This window comes from Enoplosus armatus, chromosome 17 (assembly GCF_043641665.1).
Source record: "Enoplosus armatus isolate fEnoArm2 chromosome 17, fEnoArm2.hap1, whole genome shotgun sequence".
Taxonomy (NCBI): domain Eukaryota; kingdom Metazoa; phylum Chordata; class Actinopteri; order Centrarchiformes; family Enoplosidae; genus Enoplosus; species Enoplosus armatus.
Genome location: NC_092196.1, coordinates 2,494,565 through 2,514,363, shown reverse-complemented (window position 1 = coordinate 2,514,363; position 19,799 = coordinate 2,494,565). Strand labels below are relative to the sequence as shown.

The following is a 19,799-nucleotide window of genomic DNA, read 5'->3' as shown; positions in this document are numbered from 1 at the left end:
TAAAATTTCAACTTCTACACTGCAAGTAAGTTTCTAGAAGGTTTAGTAAAGGTATAGAAAACCAACAGACCCAACAGGCATGGCGTGCATGCTGCTGATTCTGTGAAACTGAATCATTAACTGAAAGGGGCGTGTTCAAAAAAATAGCAGTGCTGAGTTCAATAAGTGAGGTTATTGATAATGTGAAAAAAACAGGTGTTAAACAGGTGGCCCTCATTTAAGGATCAAGGCAACTGACGCTGCATATGCTGGCTGTGCATTTGTCCTTGAAAAACAGAGTAAAATGTGTCGTTCAAGACGCTGTTCAGAAGAAGAGCGTTCTTTGATTAAGGAATTAATCAAAGAAGGGAAAACCTATAAAGAAGTGCAGAAAATGATATGCTGTTCAGCTACAATGATATCAAACGCTTTAAAATGGCAGCCAAAACCAGAAAGGCGAGGAAGAAAAAGAAAAACGACGATTCAAATAGATCGGAGAATAACCAGAATGGCAAAGGCTCAGCCAATGATCAGCCCCAGGAGGATCAAAGAAGATCTAAGGTTGCCTGTGAGGACTGTAACAATCAGACGACGTCTACGTGAAGCCAAGCTACCAGCAAGAAGCCCCCGCAAAGTCCCATTGTTAAAAAAAAGACATGTGCTGAAGCGGTTACAATTTGCCAAAGAACACATTGACTGGCCTAAAAAGAAATGGCGTAATATTTTGTGGACTGATGAGAGTAAGATTGTTCTTTTTGGGTCTAAGGGCCACAGACAGTTTGTCAGACGTCCTGCAAACACTGAATTCAAGCCACAGTACACAGTGAAGACGGTGAAGCATGGTGGTGCAAGCATCATGATATGGGGATGTTTCTCGTACTGTGGTGTTGGTCCTATCTATCGCATACCAGGGGTCATGGATCAGTCTGAGTACATCAGAATACTGGAAGAAGTCATGTTGCCGTATGCTGAAGAGGAAATGCCCTTGAAATGGGTGTTTCAACAAGACAATGACCCCAAACACACCAGCAAGCGAGCAAAATCATGGTTCCAGACAAACCGCATTCAAGTAATGGAGTGGCCAGCACAATCCCCGGACCTTAATCCCATAGAAGACTTGTGGGCTGACATGAAAAATGCTGTTCATGAGGCAAAACCAAGAAATTCAGAGGAATTGTGGAACGTAGTACAAGTGTCCTGGGCTGCAATACCTGTTGACCGGTGCCAGAAGTTGGTCAACTCCATGCACCACAGATGTGAAGCAGTTATCAGAAACCGTGGTTATGCAACTAAATATTAGTTTATGATTCTCAGGAAAGTTGAATCTTCAAGCATTTCTTAGTTTATACAGTACATTTGAGTTTGTAAAGACAGATGTCAACACTGCTATTTTTTTGAACATTATATTTCTTGACTTTCTGTAAAATATTATCAAATTCAATTACTTTTTCCAATTTTCTTGCTTTGAAATAGAAAGTGTTGTGTCCCCAATGCATTTGTGTTCATTAAAATACAATTTATTTGAGGGATTTTGACGTTTACTCACCTTTTTAATCACACTGCTATTATTTTGAACACAACTGTACATGGTGTATCATGCAAACAGATGCCAGTTAGTGTTTTTGTTTTTGTTTGACTACCTCAGTGACCACTGCCAAGGATATGGGTGAAGCTTCCCCTGGGTCTTCAAACTCTGACCCCTCAGCAGAGGACGTGTTGGTCAGGTTCAGGAGTTCCTCAAAGTGCTCTTTCCACCCCTCGACAATATCCCCAGACAGGGTCAGCAGTTCTCCTCCCCTGCTGCCTCCCCTGCGAGCCAAGCCCTACTTTCCCCTCCTGAGTCTTTTCATGCTTTGCCAGACTTCCTTGAGGCCAACTGAAAGTCCTTCTCCATAGTCTCCCCGAACTCCTCCCACACCGAAGCTGCAGCCCTCCTGGTCTCCCGGTACCCGTTTGCTGCTTTGGGAGACCCCTGGGCTAACCAAGTCTGAAAGGCCCCTTGGTTCTTTTATTTATTATTTTAATTCAGTGATTTTTCGTTCTCTATCATTAGGTTGGACAGAGTAATTATGGCTGGTGATTTTAATAGTCACGTCAATGACATTTCTTGCAGCTTTGCTGGGTCTGTAAAAAAACCTTAGATATTTTACCAGCTTCCATGCTGAAAAATGTACTTGGGTCTATTAATCCATACCTGGTCTCTATTATAAATAGCTCCCTGCAATCTGGTTGTGTCCCAGCTTATTTTAAACATGCAGTTGTTCAGACTCTTCTGAAAAACACTAACCTTGATCCATCCCTTCCCAAAAACTATAGGCCTACATCTAAGCTGCCTATCATCTCAAAAATTTTAGAGAAACCTTTTTTGGTTTCCATCAGAAGCACTTCACTGAAACAGCTCTTCGAGTCTCCAATGACATAATGATGTCTTCTGATGTGGGCGAATGCTGGTGTGTTTTGCTGTTGGATCTTAGCACAGCTTTTGATACTGTAGATCACAGCATCCTCCCTGAAAGGCTTAGGCAGTGGGTGGGTGTCTCTGGGACCGCCCTGGACTGGTTCTCCCCTTATCTCTCGGATAGGGTTTTTTCTGTGTCACTTGGTCCCTTCATGTCTGAAACTACTAATTTACCTGTGGTACGCCTTGGATTCTGCCCTAGGTCCTATATTATTTGCTTTGTATTTGTTTCCTCAGGTCATATTATTAGCAAATTTTGAGGTATCTCATATCACTGTTATGCTGATGATATCCAGCTGTATGTCTCTTTTAAGCCAATTTACTGCAATTCCCTTTTCACCTGCCTCAGCAAGCCGTCCCTGGACCGTGTACAAAATGGTCCAGAACGCTGAGCCTGTTGACCAGGTCCAGCAGGACGACTGACAACACACCCATCTCATCTTCTTTACATTGGCTTTAGATCAAGCTTAGGATTCATTTTAAGGTTCTTGTTCTCACATACAGAGCCCTACATGGTCCTGCACCTGTGTACATCTCTGACCTTTCATCCTTACATCACCACTAGGTAACTTAGGTCTTCTGACCAGGGCTTACTGGTTGTCCCTCATTCTCGACTGAAAACAAAAGGTGATCGTGCCTTCGAAGTGGTGGCTCCAACACTGTGGAATGCTCTTCCTATCGTACGATCTGCGGTCTCTGTGGATGCCCTTGTCTCGCCTTGTGCTGTCTAGTGTTTGTAATTTTGTGTGTTTTAATGGCCTGTTGTCGTCCATCTTTTTTATTTGTTTCTTTTTAATGTTTGCATGTTCTTACTTAATAATTTTATTATTGTGAAGCACTTTGTGACCTTGCTCTGTGAAAGGTGCCATACTAAATAAACTTACTTACTAGTTTCAGCAATGTGCAATAAACAAATGAGTATACACATGGACACACACTCTCAAGGAGAGTGAAGAAGGAAGAAAGTAAAGAAAGCCAGTGTGTAATGATTAGACAGTGAGACAGGCAGACAGACAGGTTTTGGAGGTTCCTCCCTCCAGCTGGTATGCTGTCCGACAGGTTTGTGATGTGACTTTTCATTTGGAAAACAGCACAACACGTTGTGGCCTGACGGTTTCAACACAAAACTCAACTTTAAGAAGTTTAGTTTCAAGTAATATTGGTGCCTCCATGTTTCTGAAAATCTAGAAGAATTAGTGGTGTTTTTCTCCTGGAAAGCTTTGACAGACGGAGCAAGCTACAGCCAAATAAGGAGGTAACAGTGTTGGACAGGTGAGCATTAAGGGACTCATCCTCTCTGGCCAGAAGTGTTCAGGCAACACTTTTTTTTTTCCACAGAAGATCTTCGTTGTCATTTTCCGTGTCGTTTTTTTGCTTCAATGGCAGCCTTGTCAGTGGTGTGGATTCTTATGCTGTTCCTGCTACAGCTGGCCCACTGCTCTGTCACCTACAGACACACTTCAGGTAAACCACACCTCTTCTCACTCAGAGATGGTCAGTTTATACAAAGGCACACTGCACTCACCAAACATATACATTTACACATATAAATATATCTACATTTATTTATTTATTCATTTATTCTGAATTTCACTTATGGTTCCTTTTTATAAAATGAATGTATCTAATACTTAAGTCATTTGTACTTTAAGGCTTACCTTGTTCCCCACTGCATATTCTACCACTCGGAGGCTATATATCTCACATTTGACACATTTAGTATATTAAGCTCTTATATTTGTTGTCACTACAAATCATCATTATCATTGTATATGCACTGGCCCCCCACCCACATACAATTGTACACAACTGTACAATTAACCTAAATAGTGAAATTAATACCTGGAGGAAGTTTGTGTAAAACTAGCAATTTGTATAAAATACTGAATAGACTATTTCCTGTGGATATTGCACATATCTAATATATCAGATGATTTCTTTTATATTGTTAGGACAATTCTATGTCCATATTACTAATTTCTATTAATTTCACTATCATGCATATGTTTTAATAGTCCAACCAGTCTGGCTTTATAATCATTTTCCATATCTCAGGAATGCCTTGAAGAAATATTCTTCAAATTTGGCACAAATGTCCACTCAAGGATGACTGTGGTAATTACGACAAACTTTCACACAGATGTTTAAATGGACACAACAATGAATCACTTTATACTTTTTATTCAATTCCTTCCAAGTATTCACTACATATGTGATATGAGTCTGGGCAGACATGGACGTAAACTGCAACTAGACTGGTTGGCAGAGGCATACAACTGCTGGGCGGTTATTCTAGTTTCTGTCTAATTTTAAGTATAATGGCCATTTCATGAAGAACATCTTTATTCCACTTCTTCACTTTTCTTCTGGAAACAACTTTGCAACCTTACTAGTCCCACAAACTTTCACCTAGAAACTTTATTCAGACTTTGAAATGTTCACCTTCTGTGTGATATAATATGCAATGCAACAAATCCCACAAAAAGAGCCAAACCAGCATCAAGTTAGTCCGCCTTTCAATACTCTCCGACTCCGCTACTCTTTTTGGGACACTCAGGTAGTGATGAGAAGACTGGTTCTTTTAAGTAACCCGGTTTGTTTTGTTCGACCGTCAACTGTAGTTTTTATCAAATGCAGGAGAAAATAGTACATTTGCCGGGGACTATTTTCAGCAGTGGATTAATCCACATTTGGTGCCCTCCTAGTGAGTATTTGGGGCAGCAGGACGGTGTATGTGGGATTGAGTCCAAATAAACTACAGTGTGTGTGTTCATGGTAATGAAGGAACATGTCACCCAGTGCAACAGTATGGCTCACTGATGCGTTTTTAGTAGTTTTTTATGGCACAGAGGAAGAAGATATATCAGTTGGTTAGGCTCGGCACATGGTTTAAGAAAATGACAGGCTTTACCCTTAAAAGCCTGTCTGTCTGCCGGTCTGTCGGTCTGTCAATCTGTGTCTCTATGTCTATCTCTCTCTCTTTGTCTCTTTCAGTCTGTCTGTCTGTCTCTCCCCCTCTCTCTTTCTCCCTCCCTCTCTATGTCTCTCTCTCTCTCTCCCTCTCTCTCTCTCAAACCTAACCGGTCAAAGCAGATGACCGCCCACCTAGAGTCTGGTTCTGCTCGAGGTTTCTGCCTCTTAAAAGGAAGTTTTTCCTTGCCACTGTCGCCAAAGTGCTTGCTCATGGTGGGAACTGTTGGGTCTCTGTAATAACATTATGAAGAGTCAGTCTAGACCTGCTCTATTTGTAAAGTGTCATGAGATGACTTTTGTTGTGATTTGGCGCTATATAAATAAAATTGAATTGAATTTAATTGAAAAGCTAGAAGAACTTTAACCTCAGTCATTGTCTCATTTGAAATCCTATGAGCTGGAATCCTGAGCCAAAACAATGAAACAAAGTGAAAAATTATTTTTCAGATACTACTGTATTTATTACTTTTGTTTCTATATTGGGGTTGTCACTCAGTGTGAACTCTGTGAGTGTCTTTGGCCTGTGTCCTGCAGGAGATCCAGTGTTGGTGGACGAGCAGTCAGCAACCTCCTTCCTTTCCCGCTCGCTGCTCTATAACAGCTGGGACTTTGAGGTGGTGGTGGCTGACAATCTGGAGAGGGAGTGCATGGAAGAGATGTGCAGCTATGAGGAGGCCAGAGAGGTGTTCGAGGACGACACTCAGACGGTAATGCTGCTGGTAGTGCTGTCTCTCTACTGTACACTCATGTGGATGTAGAATCTTACAGCTTCTTTCGACCTAAACAGATAGGGAGGACAGTTAGGTTGACAGCACCTTTGTGTTAAATTTAGTGTGTTTAGTGTTTGTGAGCAGTGACTTTTTTGAAGGGAAAAAGAAATCATATTAGAGTTCATTGAATGTCTTTTAGCATCATTATCACTGCATTCGCAGTTTAAGAGTGGAAAAAATGATGCCAATGACACCTGGAATTTGTACCTAAACATACTTGAGAAAAAATTGACATGAAAGACATGTCCTGTGGTGATGTTTATTTTCTTCTATTTATTCAAGCTACTTCATTAAATCTTCTCTTGTTTCCATCTTTAGGAATTATTTTGGACCAAATATGTCAACAGTCAAGGTAATGCTTTAAAAGATGAATATTATCCATTATTGTAGTCTACGGGAAGAATGTTATTTTATGTTTTCACATTGAAAATACATGCATAACAATACATTCGTCATTATTATAATTATCATCATAATAATTGTTATTTCTGTATTTGCCAATATTGTATTTATTATATCTGCTGGTTAAAGGTACACTTCCTTACTTTGTTATAGTGCCTGCAGCTCCAAATCCCTAAATGTCCTCCTAAATATGATGACTCAATGTTCAATTGTTCAATTTGGGCATGCTATTGAATGCTGCAACATCATTTAGAATATCTCAAGTTCTTTTAAAGTAGGCTGTCCTTCAGTCAAATGCTATGTGAAAGTGTAGTCAAAATACATTTGTATGCTGCAAACATTAGTTTATCACTGGACAGAAATTGAAGCAACAGTTCAGAAGTCACAGATGTCATGTTCAGTCGTGACTGAAGTCATTGCTGCAGGGATTAATGACTGACTGGTATGGGAACTGTTAAGAAACAACGGTTTGATGTTAATGATGTTTGTCTTTGAAGCGTATGCACCCAGAGTGGATGTGTCAGGGCTGGTGGCAGGGATCCTGGCTGTCCTAGTGTCTGCTGTTATTGCCACTGTGCTGGGAATCTACTGCTACAAAGCCAGGAACAAGGGTGGACAGAGATCAGCCCAGTAAGTTCACTCTGATGTGGAACATTTGCAAAGAAATATTTGTGCTCAGCGAACCTAAGGATGTAGAATAAAATGATCACTTCCATCCAGCACTCAGACCAGAACACATTAATACTGCTGGCCATGAAATTTGGTATGAATATTTATGGCCCTCAAATCTAACGGCTTCAGTGACCCCCCCTGACCTTTTGTCTAGCACCACCAAAATGCCCCAATGAGAAGAACTTTTGACAACAAATCGCCACATTTACATGACATTTGCTGCACAAATTCATAGTCCCTGAGGATGAATGTTAATTGTAGACTATAATGTGCTAGATGAAGGTCACGTGTCCTACAGAGGCACCTGAAAGCTTTGGTAGGTTCATTTGTTAGACTACTTGTACTGTAAGAAGGTAGTCAGTGGTCAAGAAGACAACTGTCCTTTAGAGGAAAACTCTATGCTCCACAGCAATGAGTGTTATTGCTTGTGAGGATAATTCATTCAAATGAGTTATGATATAAAGGAAGCCCCAGTTTGGGCCTCTTATATAATCATCTTTTCATTTGAGAAATAAGATATGGTGGTATTTTCAAAAACACAGTTTTTCTGTTAAACAACCTGCAGCATTCCTGTCTTTTTTTTCTTCTTCTTTTTTTTTTTTATCTCTGTTTAGTTTTGACAAAACTATACCTTCTTTTTTCTAATTCTAATGAAACAATCTATGTGACCTATTCAAGATTTTGTATTCATTCATCCATGAATTAATTCAATATTCAATTTCTTTAATGTGCCTGGCAAACAAATCCTCTGTAGAGATCGCAAGTAAAGAGACAGCATACATCAGCCAGTGATCATTTCACATCTCTCAATGTAACCATTTTAACAAACCCTTAATGAAAGCTCAAACAGTAATGTTGAGTCAACCCACTAACAATAGGGATCAGGACAACAGCAGTGTTACAATAGCTCACACAGCAAATGCTGCTCTGACCAGTATCTGGTCACATGAATCCTGCTGTCTGACTCCCTGACCTTTTCTGTGAAAATGTCCACTTGTACACAACACAATCTATAAAAACGGGAAATCAAACTTATTGATTTATTATCAACTTTACTGAGCCCATTCATGTTTGCTTTAGACATGATTTTCTTTACTGAAACTTAACTGGCTTGTTGAATTCTTCTGAGTTCAGTTTCTGTATGTTGTGCTGTGTGCTGGTCCAGAGCTCCTGTGAGGATGGCAGCAGATGGCCGTTCAGCCCCAGAGACGGTGCCCCTGGCTGGGATCATCGCCCCAGGTCTACCCAGCTACAATGAGGCTCTGAACCGCAGTGGGCAGCATGATGCCCCACCACCACCTTATTCAGGGTAAGTGGATGTTCCAGTATACACATGCTCCTTACATGGATACAGGCCAGTGTCTGCAGTGGTCCAAGATCCAGCCAAGAACCTACAAAAAGACGGATACAGGCGTGGAAAAAAGGAAGATAAATTATTTACAAAAAGTACTGTATGATAAAATATACATGTTATAACCAATTTCTAACAAAGAAACACCTGTCATGGCAAGTTGTTTTTTGCTCGTCCTAAATGCAACAAAGTTTATTTCAGTTACAAAGAAGCACCTGGAAATTCAACTCCATTCCTCCAACATCATCTACCACCATGTTACATCATCAAACATAAAGACAATCTATGTAACTTATATATCAGCATAAACACACATCATGTAGGATCAGGACTAATGACAGCTAAGTGAAAAACAGAGTAAAATTCTGACTCTTAAAGAGCACTTTGGGAATTAATCACCTCATGATGAAAACACAACTATATTAAATGAAAGGCAGTATCCTTGCCCCAAAATATATTTGAAAAAGAATAAATAAATTAACCACATCTCACCAACACTTAACCACAAGAAACGTTTCTTGTCATTCAAAGGGATTTTGTGTTGGTTACAATACTTCCTTCCAAAATAACAAGACAAAATCTGTTTTAATTGATTGGTATTTAAGAAATGCAATGTAATCCAGCATCCTGCTGCCTTGAAAACAAACCTTTTTCCTCACAAAATATCATCAGTAATTCTGTTTGGCTTTCTTGTTCATTTTAAAACAAATTGGATATGAATACTAAGCAACAGTGCAGAGAGCGGATGGCTGAGCTGGCAAACCACCTAGATCAGGACACAGCCATGTCACCCATAACGTTTGTTGCTTAGTTGAACAAGATGTTATGGAAGCGGTTGAACAGCCCTTCAGAATGTTGCATAACTGAACAAAAAGTGAGAGGTTGGCTCTTTCTGAACTTCTGAACCGTCGGACAGAGGGCCGGGCCTCGGTCATTCAGGATACCAAAAAATAATGATCTTAAGATGCATTGCCTGTTTCATTTCATCACATATGTGTTTATTTGTGTAATTGAGGGTGTTTGTGACTTGAGTTCACCCGTCTGCCTTCTTTTGCATTCCAGCCAAACACACCAGCAGCTAATCTCTCAGTGTGCTGCAGTCCTCTTCTTTTGAAGCCTCTTTCTAGGAATGAAAACACAGACTGTTGGACCTTCTGAAGCCACGCTGCTGTGCAAAAACACTCAAAAAGATGTTTCCTCTCTTTGACCACAGGGGTGCGCCATCAGAGCCTGCTGATCCTGGAGACAACGAATGAGAGGGCTGGCAGAGCCTCCTCATTATGGTTGATGGGCACTGGTGATTTGAGAGAACTTTGTAATATTGCATTTTTTTGATATACTGTATTTATGAGTCAAGTTACGACACAATCCCAGAGTGTACACTACTGACAGTATGATCTGCATGGCTGCCCAGTAGTCTGTCCACTACAGATGTGATGCTTTAAAGTGGGTGCAGCTGAGGGTGGGTAGCATTTCTGATGTTGCACTGTACACCCCACTGCGTTGTGTTTGTAAGGTACTTTAGAGCACATCAACAAGACAATCACTTCATAGAGAATATTGGTCCTTCAAGAAAACCCAGACATGTTTATATAATAAATGACATAATTACACATGCCTCCAGTCATTTTATTTAACTTGTCAAGTAGGTACATGTGTATACACCCAAACTCAGGATGATGTCAGCCTTCATTCTTTACATGTTGCATTTTATTGCAGTTTATTATAGAAATGCAGCTGGCTACAGAACCTGAGCTCTTTCACCAGACTAAATTCCACAATGCTATACCACACTGCGCTGCTGTGCATGACAAATTGTGTGTGTGTGTGTGTGTGTGTGTGTGTGTGTGAGAGAGAGAGAGAGAGAGAGAGAGCGCGAGGGAGGGAAGGAGAGGATGAACGCCAGCCCAGTCATTCCTCTTAAAAATGGCGTCTTGTGAACAAAATGAGCGAAATAGCTTTAGTATGTTGTGAGTGAGCAGCAGCAGAGCGGCTGTCGGCGCTGGATCCATGTGAACACAGCTTCGCTTATTAAAGCTGCTACAGGACGTGGAGCATCTGTTGTACGGCCCATCAGCTTAACACAGGAGACAATAGACAGTGAAATATATGGGGAGAGGAGAGGAGGGAGGAGGTGCTCCTGGCTGCTGTGACCCCCCTCCCCTCCTCCTCCACCTCCTCCTCCTCTCGCTCCTTCGCCTCCCTCCATTCCTCCCAGTCTACAGGCTCGCCAAGCGGAGAAATAAACAGAAGCGAGCGCAGAGAAGAGAAGACATTCCTCCCTCCCCTCCCCCTCGCTATCTGTCCATCTTCATCCAGTCCTTTCTTTCATGGAGAGGAATTATCCCGCTGCAGGCTTCGGAGATCTAGGGGCTGGGACGGGATGGAGTTACGACAGATCGGCCAAAGCAAGGTAAGCTTCGGTGGGCAAAGCATGGGCACCCATATGCTCTTAACTGTCTCTAACAATGCCATGGGCACAGCGCTGCCTGCTCCTCTGCATTCAGCCAGACTGCATGGTGCTGCTGCACGGCCACCAGTCTCAGGTACAGTCAGCCGTATTGTCATTCGGGGGAGGGGAGGGGAGGGGTATGGGGGCTGTCTCCAAAATGCATGGAATGCGATGGAAGGTTAATAGTGATACGGAGACAGAGAGGGGAGAGACGAATGGGGGGATGGGTTGCTGGAAGCCGAGTGTGTTATTTATAAAAAAAAAAAATGAAAGATCACATCTAGGTTCCAGCACTGCATTGTCTCCGCGGCAGCTTTGTCTCGGTTTGACTTAACAACTGCAGGTTGATTGGTACAATAGCCTACTAATTGACTGTAGCCTACAAATCAAAGCAGTGCGATGCATGGAGCTGCTGCTTGCAATCCAGTAAAGGGAAACAAACCCTGCGCTCCATGAAATAGAATTAAAAACTTGTGTGCGAATGAAATAATGTGCCAAATACTGTCATCTGTTATATTTATGAAGTTTATTTTTTTTGCATTCAAAGATGCTCAAACTAAAGGGAACTGTTACCGTAGCTCGTGATGGATGTATTCACAGAGATGTGGGGGAATATGAAATATGGCAGATGCTCTGAATGACTTGTTGGGCTCTAACAACAGAGGCGACAGTCTCCCTTATTAGTAAACACTTCTGTACAATACTGTCACGTGACACACAAACGTGCCCTTGCTGTCAGCTCATTAAAGTGGAGGTTTGTACGGTAACGTAACGCTGATATTAAGCTACCACTATGTTAACATTAGGTAGCTACATTTAACGTTACCTTACACAGTATCCAGTATGTGACAGTGAATGCATCTGTGCAGCACACAATATGTAGCTGCGGGCTCGTCCCTTACTACCTTCAAACTGGCCCTGTGAGCATGAGTTGCGATACAACACGTTAGCAAACATGCTAATTATCCACTCAGACGGGTAACGCTGCTTTAAATGCCGGCGAACTAAGTTATTGTGGCCGTCTCGCTCGGTGTGTGTAAGCCGCCGCAGTGACAGATGAAGTGGCTTTTCTTTACACGTCTTGTGTGCTGGAATGAAGTGCGGCCTCGAGCCTTGCTAAAGTTAGCTAGCTCCAGTTAGCTTTGCTTCACGTTAGCGGTCGCCTTGACAACCACATCAGTCTTCCGTCAGACTCCACGGTCTCCTCAATGCACCTCTCTGTCAGGAATGGTGCCTATTTATTGCAGTATTTAAAAAATAGAATACGGTAAAATAATAAGAAGTAAAAAAACCCCAGATGAAATAAGTGGATGAATGTATCTCCAATATGAAGGAAGATTCACAAATGCTAATTGAGTTGTGTTCATGCTGCTTTTCTTTATACTACAAAGAGAATGTATGTCATAATGTACAGTATTTGAGAGAGCAAGATCTGATGCTGTAGTTCAGATGTGCATATTCTGCTCTCAGTGGTATGGGCTGCTTCACCCAGCTCAGGCTGCAACAAACTAAAGGTTCATCTTTGTCCAAACTGAGCCACTCACCAGCTGAATCCACTGCAATACTTGCTTTTTATTAGCAAGTAATCAATAACATTATTGATTAATTTACAAAATGTATACAACAAATTCCCATTATATATTACCCAGATTGATGTCATAACATTTCTAATTTGCAATAACAACCACCATACAAACAAAGCTATTTAATGAACAACAATGAGAAAAAAGCAAAAAAGCAATTGAACCCCCAGCAAGTGCGTTGGATTTTTATGGGATGTATGACTACCATTATCAGAATTGTCAGTGGTATTTTCTGTTGCTGGACTGATTGTGCTAATTATTTTTACTAACTAATCTGTACTAATTGTTTTGGTACATACATTCAGCACTAATGTTCCTTTAAAGCTTTAGGTTATGTTTTACAGTTGTAGTTCATGTCCATGGCTAACAGCTACATCAAATTACGGTCAAACAAGTATGTTGAAAGCTGTTGTTAGTTTTACATTATTGAGATCATTGTGTCAGTGTATGAATGTTGGGAGACGTATGTTGATGCTAAAACATGTTTTGGTTGCATAACTGCATTTAGGATGAGAGATGAACTGCTGTGCTGAGCTGCATGCTGGTAAAAAAAAAGTGTAATTTAGAATGATGAACCTGTGTCAGGGGTGTCTGCTTATACTATATGTTATATGAAAATAATGGAACACGCCAGCCAATCAGTGTCAAGAATTATTAAGTTCATACAGCATCTATTTTGAGTATTTAAGTTGCTGTTCTAAGAATCTTATTTGGAAAAAAGACATAAAACAAACAGTGTTCAGACACTGCTGCTCCTGCTCCGTGAAGACTTTTTGCTTCTTTATCCCCCAACAATGCAGGCTCTAGCCTGGGTGGTGCGCTAGGCAAGAAAATGCCTTGATGATTGTAAAAGTTGCATTCAGTTTGTCATGTCAGGGTACATTTACAAGTGCACAATAGTGGGTGTTCTGTCAATACTCAAAATAAAAAAAAACAATCTTCCAAAAAATTCTTGTAATAATCATGTTGAGAGACAGAATTTATCTTGATTATCCAGAGGAAACAAGTTTTTCTTTTGCCAATTTGGAGAGGTCTGGGTGTGCACCTTGGCCAACAAGCCATGGAAACTGTTTGCTGAGCAGGCGGAAAGGCAAGTAAACATGTCGTGACAACGTTGAGGGTGGGTTTGCCGCTGCAATTTTCACTACATTGTCCCTTCAGTAACACCTAATAATAATGATACAAATAGCAAACACAAATTTTCAGTAATGTTTACACTCACAATCAGAGTCTTGCCACAATAACAATAACACCCAGTTTTTCTTTCTTGTTTCATTACACTGCAAACGTATGTCTCTACTCGTGCCTACTGCCTATCCAATATGTCCATTCAATAAATGCCAAGTGCTCCTTCAAAAGAGACTCGTTCCTGTTTCCTAACAGTGGCCATATTAGATTTTTGTAAATCCCCCCCTCAATGATCCAAACAGAGCCCAAAGAGCTGCCTTTCTGGCAGGTGACAAGGAAGCTTTCAGCGCTGCCAGAGTGAGACTGAAAGGCTGGCATCAAGGAGACATAAGGAGAGACTGGAGAGAGACTGGAGAGAGACCTCAGCACCAACAACACCAAAGATATGTGGCAGGTGATCCAGACCATCACAGGCTACAAAAGCAGGAGCGCCCCCCATCTCCTCAACGAAGAGTCAGCTGTCAAGTCTACTCCACCTCCAGAGGCCACTGTCAGTATCCACAGCAGATGTGAGAGGAACCCTGCTGAGAGTGAATATGAGCAAAGCTGCTGGACCGGATAACATTCCTGGCTGTGTTCATGTGCCAACCAACTAGTTGTTGTCATTACTGACATTTTTAACATATAACATCTTGAAAATTGTGCATGCTGCAATGGAGAGAACTCTGTTCTGAAGTATGAAGACGACACCACCATCGTTGGCAGAATTACAAACGATGATAATTCATATCGTGAAATTGTCAGAAACTGCTCAATGTCAGCAAAACCAAGGAGCTGATTGTTGATTTTAGGAAAAAGGAGGCAAAGACCCCCCCCCCATCTACATCAGTGGACCTGAAGTGGAGCAGGTGAACAGTTTTAGATTCCTGGCAATCAGCATCAAAGAGAACCTGTCATGGACATCTTGCACCTCCACCCCGGTAAAGAAAGCTCAGAAACAGCTGTATTTCTTAAGGAAACTTAAGAAGGCAAAATTCCCATGCCAAGTTCTTGTTGACTTTTACAGAGGAGCGATAGAAAGCATCCTGACTGGAAACATTACAAATTAAGATTCAGACAACTTTATTGATCGCAAGAAGGGCAATTCATTTGCAGCTTACCCAGTCCATACACACAACTCCAAAACTCAGGCAAGATAGTTATATGTCAGAGACAACACATGGGTCAATACAAGGAAACAGCGAGCAGCAATCAATAAAAAGATTTTGTCATAATTCATACAAATAACTGTGAATCTAACAGTCATTTAAAATGACTACTGTCTGCATTTAGTAGCCTGATAGCGGAAGGATTGAAAGACTTGAGAGTAACGGTGTGTTCTCCTAAGGGGAACATTATAACGCCGACCTGAGGGCATTACAGTGAATTCACTGGACAGAACATGGTCAGATTTCCTGATAATTCCTTTTGCTTTCTGGGTCACCTGTTACTCTCAGAGAGAACACAAGTCTCTTTGCTAGGCTCCAATTATCTTGGAGCAGACTTTCACAATACCATTTAGGCTATTCTTGTCCTTCACAGACGACTCATTAAGCAAGTACCAAATAAATGAAAAAGGAAATAGACTTTCAATGAATGATTGATAAAAGTTACCTGAAATAGTATCGCAGACACAAAAAGAGTTAACTTCCTGCATAAAGTGAATTCTTTGTTGTCCACGCTTGAGAACCGACCCCATATTTACATCGAACTTGAGTTAAGAGTCAAACACTGTTACTAGATACTTTTATGTGCCAATAATTTGAACGTCCTTGCCATGTATAATGCTAGCTTTTAGTTTATTGCCAGTCTGTACAGTTGAAACCTTCTCTCTACATGCTCGAGGCACCTGAAGGATGGTTTGTACATAGGCATAAGATACTCACTATTGTGATAGAATGCACCAAAACAAGGCATGGGCAAAGATTTGTAAGCACCATAACAAAGGTCCTACAGTTCTTTTGTGTAGTGGCACAAGTCACATACTGTCCATACATCCTGAAAGTCTTGTTTAATTGACAGAGATTAAAATGCCAGAGGATAAATTTAGGGGATGTCTGGGCTACATATCCTCTCCTGGATCACAATGGTGTTGGTCATCGTTGGTGGGGATAATCGTCCTGGGGATAACCCCATGATATCTGCCCATGTCATGTGGATATCTCCTGGTAGGTGTGAAAGCCCAAAGATATCCCACATAAAACTGTGGAAAACTCCACAAACATCCCCATAGTCTGTATTGCTGGTCCTTTGACATAAATTCCCACACACAAGATTACACACATAGGATAGACATTAAAAACTATTTAAAACAATTAAAACAGGTACCCAAGTTGCACACAGTGAAGTGCCCGGAAGCGGATGTTTCCTGGGCATGGGATGTACACAGTCCAGGACAGGAGGGCTCTACAGCGGGTGATTAAAACCGCCCAGAACATCATTGATGTCGGATAGGTGAGGTGTCTGCGCAGACCCCAAAGAATACTCAAAGATAACACCCCCCCAGCCACAGCCTGTTCACCCTGCTGCTGTCTGGCAAGTGATACAGAAGTATCTGCTGCCGTACCACTAGACTACAGAGCAGCTTCTTTCCTCTGGCTGTGAGACTCCTCAGTTCATCCTCTGCACTCCACCATAAATAATAGTTGTGCAGCATGAAGGGACTACAGCTTGCATTTCATTGTGCAACCCTGTGTTCTATAATGATAAATAAATGAACCATGAACCTTGAACCTTGCACTTGGTTTTGCAGGAGCCTTTTCTTCATAAGCCATTTCACAACCCTCTCTGTCTTGTTCAGCTCTTAGAGAGAGATTGATAGAGATATGCTTTATTAATCCGGAAGGAAAATTCAGGATACACTAGTGGAAGAAACACAGTCAAAAATAGAGGTACAGGAGAAGAAAATGTTTCTATTGAATGTATGTACATTTCTCACAGATTCAGCGTAGCAGGTAGATTATGGGGACTAAGGTACATAGTAATTGCTGGTAATTAAAGGCACACATTTGTAAGAATTACATCGGACCTAAAAGTACAATTACTAAGGTTGTACAATGGTTGGGCCCCCTGGCTTGGTGCAAGGAGAAAAACAACTCAAAGAGCCAGAGTTAAATCCTTGGTAGTGGTGCCTCAGGGGTGGCTTTGAACACAATTGGCAGTGTTCATGGGTGGGAAGCTAGTGAGTGATTATGTCCTTGTCGCAACAGTGGTTGGTCTGTCCACTCTCATGTTTACGACTCAAGACAGTTGTACGATGGCAGAGGTAGCCATGCAAAGCTTAAAAATACAGTGCATTGACAATATAACACTATATCCATTAAAGACTCCCTCTTGTCAAAAATGTATTTTGCATGTATTATCATTGGATAGACAGTGAGAGTGGAGAGTGTAGGCCATCCAGTGTAAGACAGACTGTTGTTTTAAATAACGGCCTTTATAAAAGTCAAACCTAACAACCATGTGTTCCTCAGCCTCGTGTATGGGAGCTCCAGGTCGTCCCACCCAGACTCAGAGCTGCTCCACCGGCAAGCCTATGGCACCCCTCACCCCCTCCAAGGCTATGCAACCAACCACCACCCAGGAAGCTCCAGACAGGGCGGGGGCTGGGGTGCTGCCGGACGCACGCTTGGTAAGGATTTGATGGATGGTATATCTTTATAAATACAAATGTAGAAATACTGCATTTCTTTCTATGTAACGAGCAGTCTGTATTTGGATGATTGGCTTGCTCTTTGCGAACTCTCAGCTTTAATTTAAGGACATTTATATATCCTTACATATCCATAGTCCGGGTGTGAGATTTGTATTTACTATTTCTGTTGGCAACTCTTGATTACCTGTAGGTGAGAGTGAATGGTTGCCTGTCTATAAGTGTCAGCACTGTGGTAGACTGGTGACCTGTCTGGGGTCAAAGGTTAAGTGGGTATAGATAATGGATGGATCGAACTGTCCTTTTGTCCATATACTGTATTTTCAGCTAGAAACTAGAAACTTCAGCTGAAACATTTTATAATACAGCTCATGATTTACATTATAATTTTGTTGTATGAATCAGGTACTAATAAAATACTTACTGGTTCCTACTGGTACTTAAATGTAGGTACAGTGGAAGAAAACAAGACTATGGGGAACAAGGGAGTAACATGTTAGAGGAAATGAGAAATAGATTCAACTCTAAGTATTTCTGTAAATACTGCCTATGGGGTACATTAGTGGGAAACAAAGTGAAAAGTTTAGAGAAAATGGTGTTAACAATACTGATATTCTGTGGCACCTATACAGTAATTATGGTATAACCTATTTCAGTCAGTTATGATATAACACCAAAAGTGTGAGGATACAGTAAGTTAATGAAAGGGGCTTTTGGGAAAATCTCTCAAAACTCAGATGGAGCAGTTGAAGAACATATAAAATATATGGGTTACATTCCCAAAATGCCTACAGGTGTAATCACCAATGCTGGGTACAGCAATCTGGTTTTGGGGTAGGAAGCCTGAAGAAAAGGGATATAAGTAAAAGTGCTCATGATTGATATATTGCTATATATGACATAATTAGATTTATAATACTGATGCAACAATATGTAACTGCAGCAGTTCTAAGACACATGCTGTGATTGAAAGCAAATGAAAGTAATTTACTAATGAATTCTGGTTCTCTTCACATGGTTCTCTTTATGTCTCACCACGGTCACAACGGACACACAGCTTGAAGAGCATTTAGGGCAGACACTGAATGCAGAGCCTTCTGCTCACAATAATATCAAGCTGTTGTCAAAAATGAAAGCAGAACAAGTATGGAAGATTGGAAAAAGCTATGAAAGAACATCAATTGGCCAACTCATTGTCATATTAGACAGTGTGAGGTTCCAACAGACTGTAGTGCAGCAGTTCAGAAGAGGTTCTAAAAACCCAGCCGAGAATATCAAAGGTCTAAAGCACTAAAACGTTTGCGGACACACATTTCATGTCAAGGTACATCTGAAGACTTGATGTCGCTGCACAGGTATGCCAGACTTGGACTTCTCACACAAAGCTTTTTTTTTCCCAAGGTGAACATTAATTTATTAATATATTTAATGTATTACTAGAAAGAAAGACTTTTTACTAATTTGGCATCTTTTTATACTATCAAGACAACTCAAATGTCAAATTGTAGAGTAATTCTGTACATTACACTTCAGTAATGTCTCGTGACTTTTCTTATTGATAACTTTCACTCCCATTACAACTCAATCATCCATATTTTAACATTCTCAGTATGATAATATTGGTAAACAACATGCAAGCTCGTAATGACTGACTGTTTTTATGGTGCAACCAAAGCAACCATGGTGCAGTGCTACATCTTGTGCAGTTGTGTTTCCAGGCGTACCCCCAGTTTTGGCATGTACCAAACAGTTTGTTACAATGGAATATAAATTCAGGGTTACGGTGATAAATACCAAATCGCTCAACCACTTAAATTACTTATCTCATATCTTTTAAACAGCTGAGCCAATCACAGTGTTGCATGATGAAAATGGTTCACTAAATGAGAGACCAGTTGTCTGTCCAGAAAGGAAAATAATATTATTCTCTCAATGGTGGAGAGAGGCAGGATGTAAATGCATGGCAGCACATATTGGCACCACAGTGCCCTGTGATAAGTTTCATTTTGTAGCGCAGTGATCTACATAGTAATCGCGGCTTAGAGTTTCTGACTGTTATTTGCCAAAGTAAAAGTTTGAAAGACATTTTTATGTTTTTTACCTTTTATATGATTTTGATATAATATATGAAATTATTTGTATGAATAAAGTGAAGTTGTGGTTTGTTGCCAGGCCTGTCGGGACTGTTTGATGCCAGCCTCCACCATGCCAGCCCCTCGGGTCCTGACCCCTCCGTCATGAATCTGATTTCAGCTCTGGAGTCCCGAGGTCCACAGCCCCCACCCTCTGCTTCCTCTCTCCTTTCTCAGTTTCGCACTCCCTCTTGGCAAACTGGTGAGT

The 19,799-nt window shown here is 41.1% G+C and overlaps 2 protein-coding genes across 2 annotated transcripts in view; both read left to right on the top strand.

The window, feature by feature from the left end:
* Positions 1-3,523: 3,523 nt before the first annotated feature.
* prrg2 (proline rich Gla (G-carboxyglutamic acid) 2) lies at positions 3,524-10,222 on the top strand. Its single transcript, XM_070923600.1, has 6 exons — positions 3,524-3,901; positions 5,945-6,117; positions 6,499-6,532; positions 7,080-7,212; positions 8,420-8,563; positions 9,819-10,222. Exons 1-6 carry the CDS (start codon positions 3,817-3,819, stop codon positions 9,859-9,861), a joined length of 612 nt encoding a protein of 203 aa, XP_070779701.1. The 5' UTR covers positions 3,524-3,816; the 3' UTR covers positions 9,862-10,222.
* A 713-nt stretch (positions 10,223-10,935) lies between these two features.
* Positions 10,936-19,799, top strand: part of prr12b (proline rich 12b) — a 29,940-nt gene continuing 21,076 nt past the window's right edge. Inside the window, exons 1-3 of the mRNA XM_070923378.1 lie at positions 10,936-11,018; positions 17,281-17,438; positions 19,632-19,793. Coding sequence (XP_070779479.1) covers positions 10,936-11,018; positions 17,281-17,438; positions 19,632-19,793 — 403 coding nt within the window. The remainder of the gene's footprint in view (positions 11,019-17,280; positions 17,439-19,631; positions 19,794-19,799) is intronic.

Excerpts from the sequence above, each read along its gene's own strand:
- prrg2 (XM_070923600.1), top strand. The coding sequence starts at position 3,817 with ATGGCAGCCTTGTCAGTGGTGTGGATTCTTATGCTGTTCCTGCTACAG. Across the intron at positions 6,118-6,498 it reads TCGAGGACGACACTCAGACG|GAATTATTTTGGACCAAATA; the intron begins GTAATGCTGCTG and ends TTCCATCTTTAG. Across the intron at positions 7,213-8,419 it reads GGTGGACAGAGATCAGCCCA|AGCTCCTGTGAGGATGGCAG; the intron begins GTAAGTTCACTC and ends GTGCTGGTCCAG.